The following is a 21,103-nucleotide window of genomic DNA, read 5'->3' as shown; positions in this document are numbered from 1 at the left end:
TATTCTAAATGTAAAATTGGAATTTGTCTCTCACCCTCAAAATTCATATAAAATTAGTCCCTATTCAGTGATATATGGAATACGTCCTTCATAACCAAAAGAAAAATAAAAATAAAAATAAAAACTTTTTTTTTAATTACACGTGTCAATTGTGTGGCCGTCACGTGTTCTGACATGTCAGTCTAATCAACATGATCATTAGATACGTCACCTAAAAGTTAACTTTGTTTGTTCTGATGGACGAATTCCTTGCATTACTAAAATATAAGGACAAATTTTGAGTCCAACTTTTCTACTTGTTTTTTGGGTGTTGTCCTCTACTCAGAATTAAAAATACACTATATTAGTATTTTAAATATCTTTTTAATATATTTTAAAATGTTAAAATTAGTGATAATCAATGTGTCATAGTGGCACAGTTGTAGAGGAACAACATAGAAAACCCCAACAGAGAATCCAAATTCACAAATTTTGTATGAATTTTGAGGGACAAATCCCAATCTTGCTTTTATATACAAAAACTAAGAACATACTTATCCCTAAAGATATGATATATTATTAGAAGTAGAGATGACAAATAAACTCGCCCTCATGGGTATTGCTCGAACCCATCCCTATTTTGACGAGGAATCCCCTATTGACTAGGTATGAGTATGAGTTTGGGTATGGGGAATCCCCGCCATAATACTTGTCTCTGCCATATCTCCGTCTTCGTTTAAATTATTAAAATATTCACTATTAATTAAGTAAACATATATATATATATATATATATACTTTATATTTTTTATTTCTTTTAATTATTTGGTTTGTCATGAAATTCATTCGCATTTTCAATATATTTTCATAAAATTCAATTGGATTTCCAATATATTTTTCATCTTATCATAACCTTTATGTAATTATGTTAAAATGATGTATGTTAATTAAAAAATTTTATGTCTCACATTTGAATATTTCTACTATTTTTTAATACTTTTATTTATTGTATATTTTCCTTTCACATGAGAATGTTTAATACTCTCAATTTAAATGTTTAATAATATAAACATTTCATTTACTTGGCAATACAAAAAAAAAAACTTATTATTATTATTCATTTTTGTTTCATTTGAAGAACTTTTTTTTTCGCTAAAACAATTTTTGTTATTTCTCAACCATTGAGTATATACATGTTGATATTTGAAAAGTTTTCTTAGATCTCTAGGGTATTTTTCATCCTTTCATACCTTTAATTATACATTTTATTTTTCTTTGAGGGATTTCTTTCAATAGTCTCTCAAATTGTTTATAAGACACACATTAGTTAATTTTTTAATATTTTTTATTTGTTGTTTATTTTCATCACGTAGAATACTGTTTTGATGTATTCTATATAAATAAAAAATAATAATAAGTGAGGATATGTGGCTCTTATAATTTTGTATAGATAAGAATAGTATAATTACATAAAACCAAGATTAATATGAAGAAAATACTAATGAATAATAACATAATACAAAAAAAAATAGCACGTATGTTCTTTAAAATATTCCGAAAAAAAAAATGTTGAGTGATCAAAACGTTACAATATACTTTTATAAAAGGACAAAAACCATAATTAATTTAAATTCAATGATTACAGCTACATTTTTTAAGAGTGATATCTTTTTATTTTGAAAGGTGTGGATTAAATTTAGATAGCGTGAACTAAAAAAAAGAAAAGTAAATGAGGATACATGGCTCTTATAAATTTGTATGGCTAAGAATAGAATAATTACATAAAAATAAGACAAATACGAAGAAAATACAACCAATGAATAATAACAGAATACAGAAAAATAGCGGAAGAACAAACAATTTTGTCTCAAAGGGCTAACATTTATTGGTGTAAGAATAGTATAAAAGAAACGTTTGTGTAAAGAGCAAATCAGCTTCTGGGCACCTCTCTCTCTACCCGAGAAGGAGGAGCCCTGCATTAGCTCGCTCAAAGCCTTCTTTCAATCATCGTACAAGATTAAATACAAAGAATGGAACAAACCAATAACATGACTCGCACCCTTTTCCTCGTGGCCTTGCTTTCCACCATTATGGTTGCAACACATGGGCATGGTCGTCACATGACTGCTCATAATGTCACTTATGATGGTAAGTCATTGTTCATCAACGGAAGGCGCGAGCTGCTTTTTTCTGGTTCCATCCACTACCCACGAAGCACACCAGATGTAAGTTACTTTCATCATAATCATATTGTAATATTGTAATTTTTTTCATGGTTCATCGCACGTGTTTGTACATGACTAATGCAGATGTGGCCTATCCTTCTTGATAATGCAAGACGTGGAGGCATAAATGTCATCCAAACCTACGTGTTTTGGAATGCTCATGAGCCCCAACAAGGACAGGTGAATTACTTGTTGAATATTGACTCAATTGTTTTAGGACCATAAAACTCAAATAGGGTTTTGCGAAAATGTTTTTTTTCCTTTCAATATACAGTTCAACTTTGAAGGTAATTACGACTTAGTGAAGTTTATTAAGCTTGTTCAAGAACATGGAATGTTTGTCACTCTCAGGGTTGGACCCTTCATCCAAGCCGAGTGGAACCATGGGTAAAATATCCATTAATTAATCTGATTTTCAAATATATGATTCATTTCCTTTGTTATTCTCAACCTTATTTTCTTTCCTCATATGTTCATCAGAGGACTTCCATATTGGCTTAAGGAGGTTCCTGACATCATATTCCGCTGTGATAATGAGCCTTATAAGGTAGTCTCAATCCCCCATATATAATTCCTTTAACATGAAAATTGAGTACATAATTTAATCATTAACATGAAAATTCCTTTGATTTGAAGCAACACATGCAAGCATTCGTGACAAAGATTGTACAAATGATGAAAGATGAGAAGCTCTTTGCACCCCAAGGAGGTCCCATTGTCTTAGCACAGGTTTTTATTTTGCAACCAACCAAGTGTTTAATTTCTTTTTGAGTAATCAATGTAAACATGTTGCATTATTCAATGGTTACAGATTGAGAATGAGTACAACCACGTTCAACGTGCATACGAAGAGAAGGGTGACAGCTATGTCCAATGGGCTGCAAACATGGCAGTAGCATTGAACGTTGGAGTTCCATGGATCATGTGTAAGCAAACAGATGCACCAGATCCAGTGGTAAGTCATGACACAATAGGAGTAGCATGGCCATAAATTATTTTCCAACTTAGCTTGACATAATGTGATTTCATTCGATAGATCAATGCATGCAATGGAAGACATTGTGGTGATACCTTCTCGGGGCCAAACAAACCATACAAACCAGTCATATGGACAGAGAACTGGACCGCTCAGTAAGAAATGACTTAATGTTTATCCTCGGTAAAGAAATTCAAAATCACGAACACACCAAGTAATACATTTTATTTGGTAATCGTGTACATCAGGTACAGAGTACATGGAGATCCACCATCCCAAAGATCTGCAGAAGATATTGCATTTTCAGTTGCTCGCTTTTTCGCCAAGGGTGGAAACTTGGTTAACTACTACATGGTGTTTCTCTTAGCATCTAAATCTTTTTGTACTTACATAACTTTAGGCCAATATTTATTTTTCTTAAATTTGTAACTCGATGTGTAACATTTGTAGTATCATGGAGGAACAAACTTTGGCAGAACCAGTTCTGAATTTAGCACAACTCGTTATTATGACGAGGCACCTCTTGATGAATACGGTCTAGAAAGAGAACCAAAATGGAGTCATTTGAGGGATGTCCATAAAGCCGTGCTCCTTTGTAGGAAAGCTATCCTTGGCGGCGATCCCAATGTTGAAAAGTTGAACGAATTCCATGAGGTGAGCATCTGACATTACTTTTGATGTTGCATAAAAAGGAGGTAGCGTCACAAACTTATTAAGCTAAACAAAGTTGGTATATATGTCATGCAGATTAGAACCTTTGAGAAGCTTGGAACAAACTTGTGTGTTGCTTTCATCACTAATAACCACACAACAGATGCGGCCACTATTAACTTCAGAGGCACTAACTACTTTTTGCCTCCATATTCCATTAGCATCCTTCCTGACTGCAAGACCGTGGTCTACAACACGCAAAGTGTAATTAACTAACTTATTTGTTCATCTCCAATATGTTATCACATAGAATTAACAACTGAGTATTTCACTCACATATGACACATGTAATAGATTGTTTCACAACATAACTCAAGGAACTATGAAAGGTCAACCACGGCAAACAATTTCCAATGGGAGATGTTCAATGAGGCCATCCCAACAACCAAAAAAATGGATATGTACCAAAACAAACCGCGGGAGCTTTTCACTTTGCTCAAGGACACCAGTGATTATGCTTGGTACACCACCAGGTGAGTTTGTTTAAGCATATTATTTAATTATTTTATTTTGAAAACATTTTATATTATTGTTGTCTCTAACTGCTAACCTTTTTATTCATTATAGCTTTGAGTTGGCTCCAGGAGACTTGCCAACAAAGCCTGGAGTTCTCCCTATTATTCATATTGAGAGTAACGGACACACAATGGTTGCATTTGTAAATGGAGACCTCATTGGTAAGGACACAAACTAATGTGTGTGTATATATATATATATATATATATATATATATATATATATTGGTATGTATGTATCAAAATGGTGAAGAGACAAGGTATTGATGACAATGTCCTAATTATTATGTGTTAGGAACTGCTCACGGAACTCATGACAAAAAAACTTTTGATTTCAACCGACCAGTACAACTTAGGGTTGGAACTAACTATATTTCTATCCTAGCTGGCACAGTTGGATTACCTGTATGAGACTTAACTTTTTCGTTCTTACATGTTTAATGAACACATATCAAAGTTTCAATGAATACAACAAAATAACATTGTTTCATCCTTCAAATTTTGAATATATAGGATAGTGGAGCTTACATGGAACATAGATACGCAGGACCCAAGCTCGTATCCATCATAGCTCTCAACACAGGAACACTAGATATCACTACCAATTTGTGGGGTCATCGGGTTAGTTGAATTATAGTTTGATAGTAAAATTTTGTTTCATGTTACAATTACATAACTAAATCGGTTAAATTTATTTGATAGGTTGGTCTCAAGGGTGAAGGCATGAAAGTTTTTAGTGATGAAGGATCAATAAGGGCAAAATGGAAGCCACTCAGTCCAGTCCCACGTCCTCTCACCTGGTACAGGGTAAGAAATAGCACACGTCTTATATCAAACTATGATATTTAAGAAACACTTTAAGGCTTTTCTTTGCTTTATATTTTTTGTAACGATATCATGCATTGATTTTACAGACAAGATTTGTCACTCCTGAGGGAACAGGTCCAGTTGCCATTAGGATGACTGGAATGGGCAAAGGAATGATGTGGATCAACGGTAAAAGCATTGGTCGTCACTGGATGAGTTTCCTCTCCCCAATTGGAAAGCCCACTCAATCAGAGTAAGAAAACTATGTAGTAGAATTGAAAAGTTTAATTAAAAAAAAACGACCATTGTCTTAAACATTTTCTAACTTGCACCACTCATTTAGGTTCCATATCCCAAGATCGTTCCTCAACCCACAAGATAACTTGCTTGCTATATTTGAAGAGGAACCATTGGCTCCAAGACAGATTGAGATCTTGAACGTGAACAGAGACACAATTTGCAGTTTCATTGCAGAGAATGACCCTCCCAATGTGAACTCATGGGTGTCCAGGAGAGGAAATTTCCACCCTATTGTGCCATACCTTGGACCACAAGCCTTATTGGAATGTGCTCCTGGGAAAAAGATTACGACAGTTGAGTTTGCAAGCTTTGGCAATCCAAGTGGTTCTTGTGGACAATATATTTTAGGAACTTGCAATGCTATTGCTACAAAACAAATTGTGGAACAAGAATGTTTGGGCAAAGAAACTTGCTCGATTGCATTAAATCGTGCAATTTTTAACCAAAATGGTGCGGATCCATGTCCAGAAATATTGGTGAAAACTCTTGCAGTCCAAGTAAGGTGTTATTAGATCAACCAACCAATGAATTAATTCATGCACGTGGCTGGAATTTTTTCATTTTGGCTTAAAAGGAGTCCAGAAGCTCAACTTATATGATTGGATTTTGGTGACATGAAACATAAATTCAATTATTTCATTATTTGTTTCTTCTCACTACTTACAATAAAAATTCCACAAATTCAATTTTGTTCACATCTTTTGTCTTCTTTTATTTGTTTTATTTGTCTTTTTAGTGAAGTCATTTTTATCTTTATATATATAAATATATAAATATATAAATATATAAATGGATAGACTACATATTACAACGTAATAATTTCGTGGATAGACTACAATATAATACTATAATTAAGAAGGAAGAAAAAATGTAAAACTTGTGTACAGACTATTTAGTGAGTTATATGTCATCTCCAGTTTCATTACACATGTTTTCATATAGGTAGTGATACATATATAATATTATTGTTATTTTTTTATTTCAAACTAATGTTTCATAGTAGCCACACAAATATGATATTTCATACACTAATTTGTACAATGCACCATTATTTTTAATTGTACATATTAAAATTTAATACTTTTTTAATAAATATATCATAATTTTGTAAATATTAATAGTTTTATCAAATAATAAGATAAATTAGGTCTTCTTTTTTGATAAAAATAGTTGGATGACATGGATTTCATAAATTGCGAATCAAATTACTAACTTTTTTAATAGTTATATCAATCCTTCTACCTCTCTTTTAGTTTTCTAACTACCAAAATGACCATTGAAAATACACATGGTGCCATTGCCATTAATGTGATAGGTACTTCATCAATGGGTTATTGATTTTGAAGCTACTTCCCATATTTGTTACGATAAACTGTTATATACTTCACATATCTCTGTTATTAATTCTCACGGATCTTTGTCTGATTCTCCTCAAGTTGAAGTTGAAAGCATTTAGGATAACAAAAATATATGTGATGGCAGATATCTTGGAATAAAATCTGTGCCAAATAGTTAGTACAGGTAGTAGTTATTTTATATTTTAATATATACTTATAAAATGATGAAGTATAGATATCATACTACTTGTATTCGCAAATATCGATTATTTAATTCATCCATATCTGCTCTTTTATCCGTCGACTGTTTCAAAAATATCTGCAATTTTTTTAAATATAAATAATTATAATAAGATATTCTATGAAACTTCTTGACATAAGATATTAGGACATATACATATTAATTGATAATAAAACTCAACTGAGTTTTATTGATTTTAGACATTATTGATGTAGTGTGACTTAAAAAAAAAAAGAGAAAGAGGTTTGAACAGAGCTTATAAATATTTTAGTATCGTTTTGTACAAACAAACTATTGCAAATAAATTAATATAGAGAGGACGAAAAAGAATACATAAAAAAATTTATATTGATTTTCCTCCGCTAAGGCTACATCGATTACGAAATTCACCTTTTATATATATATATATATATAAACCCTCTTCTAGACCTTGCTTGTAATTATGTTTCTTATCAAATTTATAAGTTTTTTTCTTTCATGAGATTTATACTATCATTTAAATATTTTAATATACAGCAATACAAGTATTTGGTTAAAAATTTCTCCAATCTCTCATCTAAAACCATTTCGTAGAGATATAATTCAAAAGAAAGAATTAAACGTTGAATTTTTAAAAATTATGTAAAATTAATTTTAAATCACTAACTATAACTGCAATATTGTTTATCAAACTTAAATTTGAAACGCCTCTTGTCTTTTATAATAAAAAGATAAATTAGATAATAATATTTTGACTACTAAATTTTGACAACTTTTTCTTACAACATGAGGTGACATCTTCTAAGTAATTTTTGAATATTGACAATGAAAAAATGAAAAGAATAGAAAATTACTTAGAAGATACCACCTAAGATTGTAAGAGAAAGTTGTCAAAATTTAGCAGTTAAAAAATCATTTTCCTTCTTATAAAACATAAAAGTTTTCACTTTGTAAATAATTCTACCGTGTTTTCATGACAGTGCAATTTAAATTTCATGCAATATTTTTACTAAAAAAAGAAAAAAATTATATATATATATATATATAATATAATATAATTCAATTCAGTTTTTAGCGTAAGTTAAATCTAAAACCAATGTACTAGTGGTTTATGATCAACATCATGAATAAAAAGTGTTATACATAATGAATCCACCCGGTTTAAGACTAATTGGCTTCCACAAGAATACTTGTGACTTTTTAATGAATACTTTAACATTTGATTTCGATGCATTGTTGTTTTTAATACCTAATGAAACAAGCTGAACTTAGAAAAATAATATTAACATTTCTACGAATACTAAATCAGTGAAGAACACATGATGACACCTACAAATTACAAACCGTTTACAGTTAATTAGTTCATACATTATCAGTGTTACATACACATAAAATAACACATTATCACATTATGAAAAACAAGACTAAAGCGTGATTTGCATTAAAATGAAGTCATTTTATTCTTAAATGTAAAAAAAAAAAGGTAATATGAAGTTCTGTTAAATTTAAAACGATTTGATGGATATACTGGTATATAATGTATTGAACATGTTTATATACAATATATATATATACACACACACACACGTAAATACTAATCCCACGTTATCAAAATTAACATTCAAAAATAAAAAACAGAACAAATTTTTAGCAGCTTAAATTTAAGAGCTAATTATAAACATATTTTGTCGAGAAAAAAAAAACTCTAATAAAGTGCTTCAATTCCTTAGTGTTCGTTATTAATAATCTACTACTACTTATTTCACTAGATTTCAATTAAAAAGTATTTAAAGTAAAATATTTAAAAAGCTTTTAATTAACTTTTATTTTTTGTCTACAATTATTTTTTACATCTTATTACATACTTTTAGTGTTATAAAAATAATTAATTACAACATTACTTTAGCATTTATTAAAATATAAAAACTTTAATATTACAAATTAAAGTAATACATGAAAAATAAATATAATAAAAATTACAACAGAAAACTTATATAAAAAGTAACTTAAATTGAAAAATAAATTTTAATAAATATGACTGGATTTGTTGAACAAAATATCTTGTTCAAATATAGATTACATAAACCTTTAAAATAGAAACCTAAATTTATCCCATAAAAATTTAATTATGTTAAAAAAACCTAGAATAATAATTAGATAATATATTTTTATTTAAAAAGACTATTTTATAGTAACTTTATTATCGCTTTTATGTCATTTTAACATGTAGCTTATCGGTTAATTTTATTTTATCAGACAATTAGAAAGTTGTCAACTAATAATTATCTCATTTAGTTTTTGCTAATCAAAAACTAAACAAATAATTAACTTATTAACTACTTTTGCTAAGACATTTGTTTAACAAAACACCAAATGGCAGAACTAAGTAATAATAAAGCATACTATTTTAAATTATTTCTCTTCCCTTTACCCTTTCTTGGTACATGCTAATTGTGAATAATTGGACTTACATACAGAATAGCGAAAAAATAAATAAAAAAAGAATCAAAATTTCATGATTGCTATTTTATTTACAAGTTCTAACAGGTGAAAATAAATAAGAGCTCCGTAAATGATCCTACACTTTGAAAATGTGGGTACCCGATTAGACTGCAATTTAAAAAAGGTTCTTATTAGTTTCTGAAAAATAAGGAAGAATCGGGCAGTAAGCAGCAGAGAAAATACCATCATTATTATTATAGAACAGACAGAAAAGGGAAACTCACCTGAGCTACACCACAACCTGAGCACGGAAAACGAGACTATTATTAGAGATGCGAGGAGGAACCTGAATCCCAACCAAGACTTAACTGAAACTCAATAATAGAGTCAATTAAAGCCTGACCCATCTATATCAACATACAGGGTAATAAGGTTGGTTAGTTCCAGAACTCATGATAAATCAAAGGATCCCTGGCCTTCATTGATTGCATAGAGTAGCTTCTTGTACATAACTTCCTGTTGAAAATTGGACATCATTGATCAACAACAAAAGATGAAAAAGTACTGTATTATTGGAAATAATTGCTTGGTTTTGGCAGGTTTATAAAATGTGCAGTACCTTTGTAGAGTAAGGAGGAAGTTTCAGGTAATTAGCGCATGTCATCACACTAGGCAAGTCATCGTCCGCGGATTCTGAAGGTCCATTCCCGTTTGATGAAGTATTAACTGCAGTTGACGAAAGCTGCACGAGACAAAAGAAAGGTCATGAATGCAACAACAAATGTTAACATGCATAAAGAAAAAACAAAATTAATATACAAAAAAAAAAACGACAGTAACAAATGTATCCCAAGTACCTTCCTCACAATCGTTAGTTTTGGATTTAGAACTGCCAGCCCACCTGGTGGCAGCCTAGGCGCACCAGTAACAAATTGACAGAAGGCGCGCTGCTGCTCCGTGGTGAATTCCCCCATTATTTCAAGTAACTGAAAATAGCATCCAACAGGCCAAGCATGAAAATAAAACTAGTTCTAATCTTCCATAATACCATATATTACTTATAATTAGAGGAGAAACATACATTAACAATAGGAGGGCTCTTTGCATTGTACCCATGGTCAAATTTTATATGATCAGCAAGTGTCTCAGCCTGCAGTAACAGTTTTACCAAAAAATACTATGATTTCAATGCTTTGTTCTTATTATTTTAACCACCAAACAGTAATAAAATTGGGCAAAATACCTCCCACAACTCCCTCCGTCCACAAAGCAAGTAGTCTAGTTCTTGAGGAGTAAAAATTTGTAAAGATGAGATGTCAAAAACCTGCATTAAACAGCACAAGCATGCAAGTTGTGGTCAGTTTTAAACTAAATCAAACAAGCAAAAAATACTAGTTCCCCCAGCAATATTTTCTTCCTCTACTCTACAAGAGAGACTACCAAAACCAGAACTACCCACCTATTTCACAAACAATTAGAATATCGGAATTTTAACATCCAATAACCAAACATTACGATTTTATTTTGTGCAGGTAAAGTATGGTTGGTGATTGGGAGCAAATAAGTAAAAGGACAAGTGCATATATATAATAATCTCCCAAGTGGACTATTCAAGCATGAGATCAAGGCAAGCACTGCATCGTTTAAGACATCAATAGAACACAAAATAACTTAGTCTACTACAGAACACAACTTAAGAATTTCATGTAATGTCATCAAATTAATTTCATGTATCAGACAGTCATTTGAACCTACAACAATTACAATAGTTTTATTCCACTACGCGATGTTAGCTTCATAAATCATACAACGGCATTTCACACAGTAAAAAACAAAATCCTCAGGGATGCAGTGGTAGACAAGTTGAGGAAGATACATAAACAAGAATGACAATATTACTAGAAGATATTTCCCATTTCATTGGGAAGGGGAGGGGGAACACCTTTTTGAAAAATAACATGCTCCACACCAACAATGTGCAAACTTTTTAAATTAACTAATTAAAACAAACAAGAAACCTGATTAAACCCTGCTCTAAATGCTTCTATTTGCCGCATGATTCCAGTCTTGACTGTTGCATCAACCACCAAGGATATGTACTCCTCCAAATTGTTGATATCGACCTAATAATTTGGGAGCAAGTTAAGGAATGTTTTATACCATGAGAACCAAGATCCAACAAATAGCTCAGAGATTAACTACATACAGTTTCATCTCCAGGTTTCAAGGTGTACTCAGGAAAACCAGGAAGTGTAAAATCTAAGCAAAGATCTTCAACTGGAGCACCATGAAAATGTAAGTTAAAAAGTGTATCAGTATAGCTACCACCAACAGATTCTACATAATGTTTCCGACGAACAAGGGCATTTAACTCTTGCAAAGTCTTCCCAAGCTCAGCATCAATGAACAGAATGTCATGCAAATCAAGATCCTAGAGCAAAATGAAGATCAGTGCAAACACTACAATAAGTTTACATTCAGATAAACTATAAACATCAAGATGGTTGAAACATCAACATTATACAATAACATACTTGACCAAGAACAAGCTTATAGAATGCCACTGACAATGGCAGATCCAATAATCGTCCATCTTGAAGAGCTTTCGCCATAACTCGACCCAGCAGCCGAAAATACTCGATGGCTTTTGCAAATGGGCTACCCTCTGATGCATCAGAATTTGTAGGCCAGGGTCGAGGAAACAAACCCATAGGAGCTTGAACAAGTTCTTTATCTCTAGCCAAATCAGGCCTAGAGCCTACACTATGCTCTCTCTTTTCATCCCCGTCAACTTCCATTTCATGTTTATTTGAAGAATGGAATCTCCACATTTGCAGTCTAACCTTTTGTAAATCATGACTTAGAATTGTATAAAACTCCAGGGTTGGGCCAAGGCCAGTGCCAACTTCACCAAAATATTCTACTTCAAGTACCGCTTTTTGGCTAGAATACATCTCCATAACTTTTGCAGCAGAATCCAAGACACGGTTTCGAGAGACACGAACTTTTTGGCGCTGTAATCTCCCAACTCTAATCTCTCTCTCGGTTGTCGATCCATGACCATCAGCACCTTGCTGCTGCTGAAGTCGATACAATGCTCGAGATAACCCAAATGCAGTAGAATAGAAGTACTGTCGTCGAGTCTCAAATGGAAACAAGAAAGGGCATGCTTTAGTCAACTGATAACACCATAAGGGAAGACTACCACTGCATAGTGCTAGGGCATCTTGTATTTGCCTAGCCAATTTTGGAGTAAGCTTACCACTAATGAATTCCTCCGGAACAACCCTAGTATCAGTTGTAACAACTAGCTGATCAAAATTAGATATTTTTCCCTCAGCAAAGCTATCAGAAACCACTTGAGCCCTTAAACGAGGTGCAAGCTGGTTCAAACACTCCAACACACGCAGGAGTGCCAAAATATTGTAGGTGGGATTAGATTTCTCTAGATCACACGGCAATTCTCCATACAATATACTGTCTAAAACAGAAGTCTGATGCAACTTAGCTTCTGGGCCGGAATTTGAGGCAGAACCAGATTTGGCAGGTTTTGAAGTATTTGAACTTGATCCTCCGGTAGATGCCTTATCTGTCTGGTTTTCTGCTCTTTGATAAGTGATGGTGTAAATATCACCCCACAGACTGCTTCCATCACTGGATACATAGTCACTGCCAGCAAATCTCTCATCATCATCTTCATCTAGGACAAGCTGCTTTTGAATTGCCTGGTATATAGTCAAATTCCTATTAAGCTGCTTCCCAGCAGCAGTAAAAATTAATTTTGGAGGATCATTAGAAGTACCAAACAACAGGCGCCCATGCCTATCTCTGCCACCCCTGAAACCTCTATTATTAGCATATCCAAGTCCAGCCATAGCAGCAGCAGCAAATGACATTGCACCCCTTGAGCTAGATGAATACCCACTCCTAAAATCAGCAGAGTCGGAACCCCTGGCTGTCACAGCTTTGCTGCTAGAACCTGAGGCTGCGTTAGTCTGGCCATCGCTTGTTGCTGGAGCAACAGTACTCTCCTCAACTGAGTCACCCAATTTCACATCATGTACTTTGTCGGGCAAGCAGACAGGAAGAGAATCATCCCTCAACACCTGTACAAAGTTGAATAAAACAAGTAAATGACGCATTTCTGATTGATGGTTAGTGAAATAATATCATATCTGATTGATAGATTCAATGGCTAGGATGAATGCTGTGGAATCAAATGATAGATCCAATCTAAGAATCAACAATTAATTATCAACAGGGGTTATTAAAATATATAAGAAACAATAATAGCAATTTGGTCTCATAAATTTCAATATATAGAACAGAACACCTAAAACCAAATCAAAGTCTTCCAATCTACCCAACAATTAATGCTAGTATCCAATCAAGTAAACAAATATAACATGTCTTGAAGTCAATCATGATAATGGATGCAATAAGCTAAAGGTAGTTTCCAATCTCGCAAACAACCAATGTCATCAAGAATGATATCCTACCTAAAAGATCAGAGAACGGTTGCAAGTTCATAAAATGTACATTACGAGATCATATAAAAAAAAATGAGTTGTTGTATGAATAGAAAATAGAAAATATAAAAATATACAGGTGGCATGTCACATAACACACATACAAAAAGGTTTGCAAAAGTTCAAATATAACACAAGAAGTCAACAAAAGAAAATACTCCAAACATAACAAAAATTGATAGATTTTTTAATCGCACTGGCAGAATGTTGACCAATTTCACCAGTTCAGTGATACGGAAAGGAAAGTGGCAGCAAGATCATGGAATCTTGCAATCTTACAGTCTAGATCATACTCTTGACAACACTGGTAACAACAACTAATGGTCATGATCTCTCTGATAGACTCTATAACTATAATAGTGGCATTTTTGTTTGCTGAAATCTTTAAAAATAGAAGATAGGAGAATAGCAATAAAAGTAGATACAATGGCAAAATACAAATACATGAAGAAATTTAACGTACTAAAGAACAAATTGAACTAAAGAAAAAAGAAAGGCGTACACAGAACTAAACATTTACATAATTAATGACATATGAATACAAGCATAACCAAAAACAACAAAAAGGCGAATTCTTAGCAGAAGTATAAACATACATCTTCATGGTCTTCATCCTCATCATCAGAAATATCATCATCTTCAATCACCAAAGCCTCATCTATTTCAACAGGAGATATATCCAATTCTTCATCCTATCCCATAAAGGTAGAGAGAGAAAATAATGTCAAACAACAGAAAGGCCTTAAACAATAAAAGACACCACTCAAGTAATATTCTACAGGAGACCACATAAAGCAAATATATCAACTATCCTTTAGATGAAAGAGGCTCAAAAATGGTTTTTATCTAAACGAAGAAAGAACAATAAGCATAAGTATAAATAATATCCCATAATTAAATGTTATAAACAAACATGTTTTGAAAATAAAATTATTCTATTAATAAAACTCTTTTCCAAAATTTGGCAGCATACCTCAGAAGTTGATTCGCCATTTACAGGTTTCATTTGAGCATTTTTATCTAGAGCTGCTCTTCTGCGAACAGCATTTCGTGTCTGGGGTCCTCGTGCTTCCTCCTGTGCAGCCTTTAATACAGCTTTACCCTTGCTCTTAGATGAACTCGTGCTTTTATCTTGAGATGTTTTTTTTGTAGGTGTATCTTCCATACTAAAAGAAGATCTGTACATAGCTGAATGTCGACGGGTAGTGGAGGGAGTATAAGAGGAAGGAGATGAAACACCTGCCCCTGTAGGAGCTGTTCCAGATTCAGTATTGTCACCAGGTACAGTAGATTTTTGACCAGATTCACTGCGCTGGACACGAGTCCACAGAAATTCCTCGATGGCGGCTAAACTTGCTAATGGATCAATCAGTACCACATTGGAAGAATAATCCTTAAGTGACTTTTCACCCTGTGCTCGACAGAGACGCAGCTTTATGGGCTGAGATAATGCACTTAGTCCAGAGGAGAGACGTGCACTCCCACTAGATGAACGAGAAGAATTACTCAGCATCACAGGGAAGCGTTCCAAGGAAGACAATGCATTTTGAAGCTTCTGAACCAAGACAGTCATAGGAGCAAGAGCCCCATTATCAATGCTCAAAGGTAGTGCAATAGCAACAAATGACTTGAACCTTGCAAGTGCCTGTTGACGAAGTTTGGGGAGACTGGTTTCTGACATTCGATCTTTTGCAAAATACCCACAAGATAAATAACTCAACAAGGCTTCAACAACACCACTACCAATAAATTCAAAAGTAGATACACCATCACCTTTGCCAAGTTCCTTTAACAAGTCAGATATCACCCCAATTAAATATTCTTCTGTGTTAGTAGAATTTTCGTCGAGACCAAATTCAGAAGCTTTAACTTTTCCCTTTGCCTTAGTTTTTTGATCATCAACACAAGTGTTCAACTTTGAGCAGAGATTTTTCAAATGCAAGAGATCATCACTAACACCCACTTCAGTAGACCCAGGATCAGAAGGAAAGTACTTGTCTTTAAAACCTCTAGCAACTGAGCTAATAGACTCCCGAATACTGGAACCAGTGGTTGGAGTTTCAACAGAACTCGTTGGCAAACCAACATTTACTGGAACTGAACTCCTCATCAAATCATCCAAATAGTTTGCATCAGGGTTTGAGTTACCACTACGCAGGCGATAGTGTCTGGGCTGAGAATGAGTTCCAGATACAGAATCACTATCCTTCTCAGCAGATGTTTGAATAGATATATTGGTTGAATTTCCAGCCAAAATAAGTTGGTCAACTGCATGGACCACACCTTCTCTGACAAACATCTTAGAGAAAGTTCCAGGAAGCTTTTCCATAAGAATTTCTGCAATCTGCAAGGCAGGTACCAAAACATGCGGATCTTTCCATGCTAACACACCAGCTAAGAAACTATATCACCAAATTGACAAAACATAAGTTTTCTACAGAGAACATAGAGCAACAGCAATCCAATTGAAGTTCTAGATACCTTGATATATTTGTTATACTCAATAAAGACTGGATCATCTCAGCCGTGCTGAAATACATCAATTTTCCAATGACAGAAAGACATTTGTGGCGAACAGGACCATTGACACTGGCACCATATATCTAATTCAAAAGCAGGGCAAAAATATTAGTAAGTTGCGGGATGGAGGAGCAAAGAAGTCCGAGAAAAAAATTATAAATAATAAATATAGCTTAACAATGAAATCAATTTAAACATTTAACCTGCATTAAAACTGGGAGGAGATCCATCCCAAATTGCTGAAGTAACTCGGGCTGATCATTTAATAACTTCTCACGAGCTGATATCTCATGAACATTTCCATTGATGGTGTCTTCTTGTCTGGAACTGCCAGAAGGACATTTTTTCACAAAATACCCTTTCACAAACAAGTTGGAGCTGACAGGAAGAGAAATGGTTCCATGTGGCAATGGAGGCAGAAGTTCATTTGCCAGATTCACAATCTCAAATATCTATATATTAGAAAAGAGAATGGAATAAATTTATTTTTAATTAAATTAAAAGAGAACTGAAGTTTTAAGGGATTTAAATGATGAGATCAATATCACAGTCTCTGAAAATGAACCATAGGGAGATAAAATAAAATTATATATAAAAAGAGAAAAAGAAATCCAAGGTACATCATACCTGATCTGCCGGCCTACTTAATGCTGGTGAAACAGAGGTGATAGAAGAAACACCAGAACCGGATAGCATATCTTTCAGAATGCCACTAATTCCAAGGAGAAGCAATGTTTTGGCTCCAAGAGGGGATCCACTGGCACATGTGGAAAGAAGGCGGATCAGACCCTGCATGCATCAATGATGTCAAAGGAACAGCTTGCCAAAGGTGAAAATATCAGATTTAGCGACAAATATTACACTTACAGTATATGTTGGAGTGCTGAGAGAAGCCTGACCACCTCCAGAACTGCTAGTAGAAATGAGAGAGGCGGCTTGTGTTACCAGTCCATGATTGCACAATTCATCTAATTTGTCTGGAGATGAGGCAAATGCTTCAGCTATTCGAGTCAGACAAACAGAGGCATGTTCCAGAACCTAGAAATATTATAATTGAAAATTGTGAAGCCACAATTAGAGAATTGGCAACACTGTCTATAGCATCATTATTTACTCCAACAACATTTTCTTAAAACTAAGGAGTACTGTTTCAGTTTTATGACAAGTATAACAACTAAAACATAGCTTTACCTTGGAGTCATGGTACTGAAGAAGGTTTGTCAAAAGAGGAACAGCTTCCATTACAAAGTCAGCTGCATCAGGAGGAAGCTTTTTGCACATATTTGCAGCAGTAGACAATGCTACCCGCTGAAAAATATGATCATGTCAATATAGGGTTGCTGATTAAGCGTAGTAAATGCAAAATGAATCACCACACTTTGAAAATTTTAAGCATGCTTCTATGTAAGGATTTCATTGATGAGTTACCTGAACTCCCGTTGAGAAGAAGTCCAAGTAAGAAAGTACAGCCATCAGAGCTCCAGCTCGAAGACAGGCAGTTGGGTGCTCCTGAGAAATCTTCTTCAGCGCTTGAAGAGACTGTTAACATCAATAATCGCATCCATTAGAATTCAATGTAGACAGCCACAAATGTATCAAACAAAAAGAACCTCGTTGAAGACAGCAGCCCATTTTCAAGCAAACTTAAACAAATGTATAGCCTTAGACAAAAAGAAACCAACTTGAGGTTTAGGAATCTCATATACAAGATAAGACATTTCTAAAAAGAATTCAACGTAAAGAAATGACAACATTGTTCTAGATTCCCGATACATAAACCAACGGCAGAAAAGAGATTGAATGAGAAATAACCTGCTCAGCCAAGTCCATATACTCTATCGTAAGCAGCCTCGCACAGAATATAGACACTGCCCCGTAATGCACAACAGCAGCACAGGATGAGGGAAGAACGTCGCATAAATGGGTAAGCGCCCTGGCCGCAAGTAGCATAACATCGGGGTTGCTCTCATGATTTAGCAACCCCACTAACACAGGAACAAACGAGTCAACGGAAAATGTACTAAGGGATTCTTCAGTGCCAATGGAAAGCATGTCACAAAGCTGCGACAATGCCTCGAGCTGACGACCTTCTTCTCCGTCAGCACGCAATCCAGCCAGAATTTTCTTGAGTCTACCACTCTGATGAGAAGAGGACGCAGAACCACTCATAGCCGTGGCAGGAAGAAGATCATCCAAACCAGCACCAAGTTTCCGAAGAAGCCCTTGAAGGGCACTACTAGCAGACGTCAAATTCCGATGCACACCACTGTCACTGTAATTATCATCGTCGTCCCCAACACCTTCACCCTCCATGTTCAACGCCAACGCTCGCTCTCTTTCTACATCCCTAATCCCAACATCCTGTTCCTTCTCCTTCCCTTTGTCCGAATTGTCCCTTTCCAAATTCTTGCCACGGCGATCACGTCTTGACCCGGAGGATTCGTTGGTGGGGTCCATGAGAGAAACGGAATTAGTGGCGGTTGTGTTAGTCCTGGCCGAACGAGAACGTGTATTAACAGTTGGGGTGTTCGGGATCGAAGAAGAGGAAGAAGAAAGACGAGAGCGCTTGGCGGAACGAGAGGTGGACGAGGATGAAGGGGCAGCTGAGGAAGCCTCCGCCCGCTTCCGACTCCGAGTTTCCATACAAAACCCAGACTCACCCTTTCAGTCAATCTGACCTCTCACCGATCGATTAATCCCTTGCATCTGTGCTCTATCGGATAAAGAATATATTAAATCGGCGAAAACCCTAAATCCAAGAAAAGTCCCGAATCGGTGGTCGTACGAATACGAAACCGCCTTAAATTATTATGACCTGATTGAGAAATTGAACAATGAGTGTAGCGAATTGGGTAATGGTTATTGAGAATCTGGAGTTCGTGCAATGTATTGCGTTTAGTATACAACACAGAAAGGAAATTGTTGGATGAAAACCCTAAGTAAGGACATGTATGAAGCAGGGAAGGGAATAAAAAAGGAACAAACCGGACACAGCACAGAACAGAAATACCCCTTTTATACGTAACTTTCTTCGGGCAAGGGCAGAGAGCCATCACTCTGAAACAGTGAGTCACAACTCGCTTGGCTTCTTCTTACTTCATTCCAAGTTCAGACAAACAATTATTCCACGTACCCATTCATCAAAATTACATTTTTATGTTCATTTAAAAGTAAAATTTGAATTTACATATTTCATATTTCATAATTATATTTATTGAGTATAATCATATCCAAAATTAATTAAATATGTTTTAATTTTTTTAAAATTGTTAACCGTGTTAATTTTTAATATCATATTTTTTATGCAATAAAAATACATAATATTTTTTTATATAAATGTATAAATTAAAAAATAATTAATACGAATGTATAGTTATTTAAATTTGAAATATTAATTTCATTACTTCAATTTTTTATGTACTTCATCTTTTTTTTAATTTATAATTAATAAACTTTAATTATACTAGTGTTAACAATGTGATATTGTTAAATTTTTGAACTAATTATCCTTGTTACAACTTAGATCGAACTCTCTGTTTCAACAAAGTCAAATTCATTTGTTCTTTGATTTTAATTTCAATATTTATTGTATATTTTAAAGTTATTAATCAACTATCAAGGATTTCTTTAAATGAGTCATTGGTATAAAAAACATTATAAGTTCAAATTCTATATCTAATCATTTAATTATTATTCACTACTTATTCATGAAAATTGTTATTGTTTTATAAGTGTACTATTATGTCGAATCACATATTTGACAAAAAAAAATTATATCTGTTGTGATTTTTAATTTTGTCTCAAAATGTACATCCCTTTGTCTAAATTAAAAAAAAAATTGCAAATTTAAAGATTGTAATGTAGTAATTAAACACACGGCTTGTTTATTAATCACGTTAATTAAAAAAATCATAATTATGTCAGCGAAATCATAGGTTTCTTTTGTTCTTTAAAATATTTTTACACTATTTTATTAGTTTTATGAATGTTAACTATAGTATTGATTAAAATATAATTAATGATCCTGAATTATTTTACTTTTCTGTTAAAATTTTAAAATAATTAACTTTATTTATTAATCTATAAATAATTAAGTTATTAATGACACTTGATTCTATTATATTTATTTTAGAATATATAATAGTTAATTTCATTAAATCTAATAATATAAATTTATATAATATATTTTCTGAAGAAAAATTATTTTTTGTCTTTTATTCTTACAATAATTTTTTATACATAAAAAAATACATTAAAATTTAGAGGGTCTCTACAAGAAATAAACAAGTTTTTCGATTAAAATTTAAAAAGTACTCCTTTTAGTTTTTGAAAAAAATAAAAAATAAATATATATATATATATATATATATTTAATATTTTCTAAATTCTTTTGTGATAGAAAGATTGTATTTTTTTTTATGAAAAAAAATTATATTTTCTTCATATTGAATTTTGTCATTCGTTTAAATTATTTTTCGTTGTTTGTTTTGAACATACGTGAATGATAAATTTTGGTGTGTATCAAATAAATGATTTATTACCG

General features: G+C 33.4%; 2 protein-coding genes across 2 annotated transcripts; one reads left to right on the top strand and one right to left on the bottom strand.

The window, feature by feature from the left end:
• Window positions 1-1,918: 1,918 nt before the first annotated feature.
• Window positions 1,919-6,185, top strand: LOC114162995 (beta-galactosidase 13-like). The gene is made up of 17 exons (XM_028047032.1): window positions 1,919-2,203; window positions 2,288-2,383; window positions 2,478-2,590; window positions 2,684-2,750; window positions 2,840-2,932; window positions 3,015-3,158; window positions 3,240-3,334; window positions 3,428-3,533; window positions 3,630-3,833; window positions 3,927-4,094; window positions 4,185-4,363; window positions 4,458-4,567; window positions 4,701-4,810; window positions 4,919-5,026; window positions 5,108-5,212; window positions 5,320-5,465; window positions 5,556-6,185. Exons 1-17 carry the CDS (start codon window positions 2,009-2,011, stop codon window positions 6,022-6,024), a joined length of 2,508 nt encoding a protein of 835 aa, XP_027902833.1. The 5' UTR covers window positions 1,919-2,008; the 3' UTR covers window positions 6,025-6,185.
• A 3,271-nt stretch (window positions 6,186-9,456) lies between these two features.
• LOC114163760 (E3 ubiquitin-protein ligase UPL3-like) lies at window positions 9,457-19,566 on the bottom strand. Its single transcript, XM_028048063.1, has 18 exons — window positions 18,373-19,566; window positions 17,989-18,099; window positions 17,752-17,868; window positions 17,428-17,598; window positions 17,188-17,349; window positions 16,764-17,012; window positions 16,522-16,643; window positions 15,014-16,442; window positions 14,637-14,732; window positions 12,046-13,617; window positions 11,718-11,942; window positions 11,530-11,634; window positions 10,755-10,835; window positions 10,593-10,661; window positions 10,369-10,497; window positions 10,131-10,253; window positions 9,796-10,027; window positions 9,457-9,679 (listed from the first exon to the last, which is right to left on the bottom strand). Exons 1-17 carry the CDS (start codon window positions 19,201-19,203, stop codon window positions 9,962-9,964), a joined length of 5,658 nt encoding a protein of 1,885 aa, XP_027903864.1. The 5' UTR covers window positions 19,204-19,566; the 3' UTR covers window positions 9,457-9,679; window positions 9,796-9,961.
• Between the last annotated feature and the right edge of the window lie 1,537 nt (window positions 19,567-21,103).

Source organism: Vigna unguiculata, chromosome 9 (genome assembly GCF_004118075.2).
Source record: "Vigna unguiculata cultivar IT97K-499-35 chromosome 9, ASM411807v1, whole genome shotgun sequence".
Classification (NCBI taxonomy): Eukaryota; Viridiplantae; Streptophyta; class Magnoliopsida; order Fabales; family Fabaceae; genus Vigna; species Vigna unguiculata.
This window is presented reverse-complemented; position numbering and strand designations above follow the sequence as displayed.

Bases quoted from the DNA above. Each gene is read 5' to 3' on its own strand.
- LOC114162995 (XM_028047032.1), top strand. From the start codon at position 2,009: ATGGAACAAACCAATAACATGACTCGCACCCTTTTCCTCGTGGCCTTG. The intron at 2,591-2,683 runs GTAAAATATCCA...TATGTTCATCAG, and splicing joins CAAGCCGAGTGGAACCATGG to AGGACTTCCATATTGGCTTA. The intron at 2,933-3,014 runs GTTTTTATTTTG...CAATGGTTACAG, and splicing joins GTCCCATTGTCTTAGCACAG to ATTGAGAATGAGTACAACCA.
- LOC114163760 (XM_028048063.1), bottom strand. From the start codon at position 19,203: ATGGAAACTCGGAGTCGGAAGCGGGCGGAGGCTTCCTCAGCTGCCCCT. The intron at 11,943-12,045 runs GTATGTTATTGT...ATTTTGCTCTAG, and splicing joins ATAAGCTTGTTCTTGGTCAA to GATCTTGATTTGCATGACAT. The intron at 10,836-11,529 runs GTTTCTTGTTTG...TGTTTAATGCAG, and splicing joins TTAGAGCAGGGTTTAATCAG to GTTTTTGACATCTCATCTTT.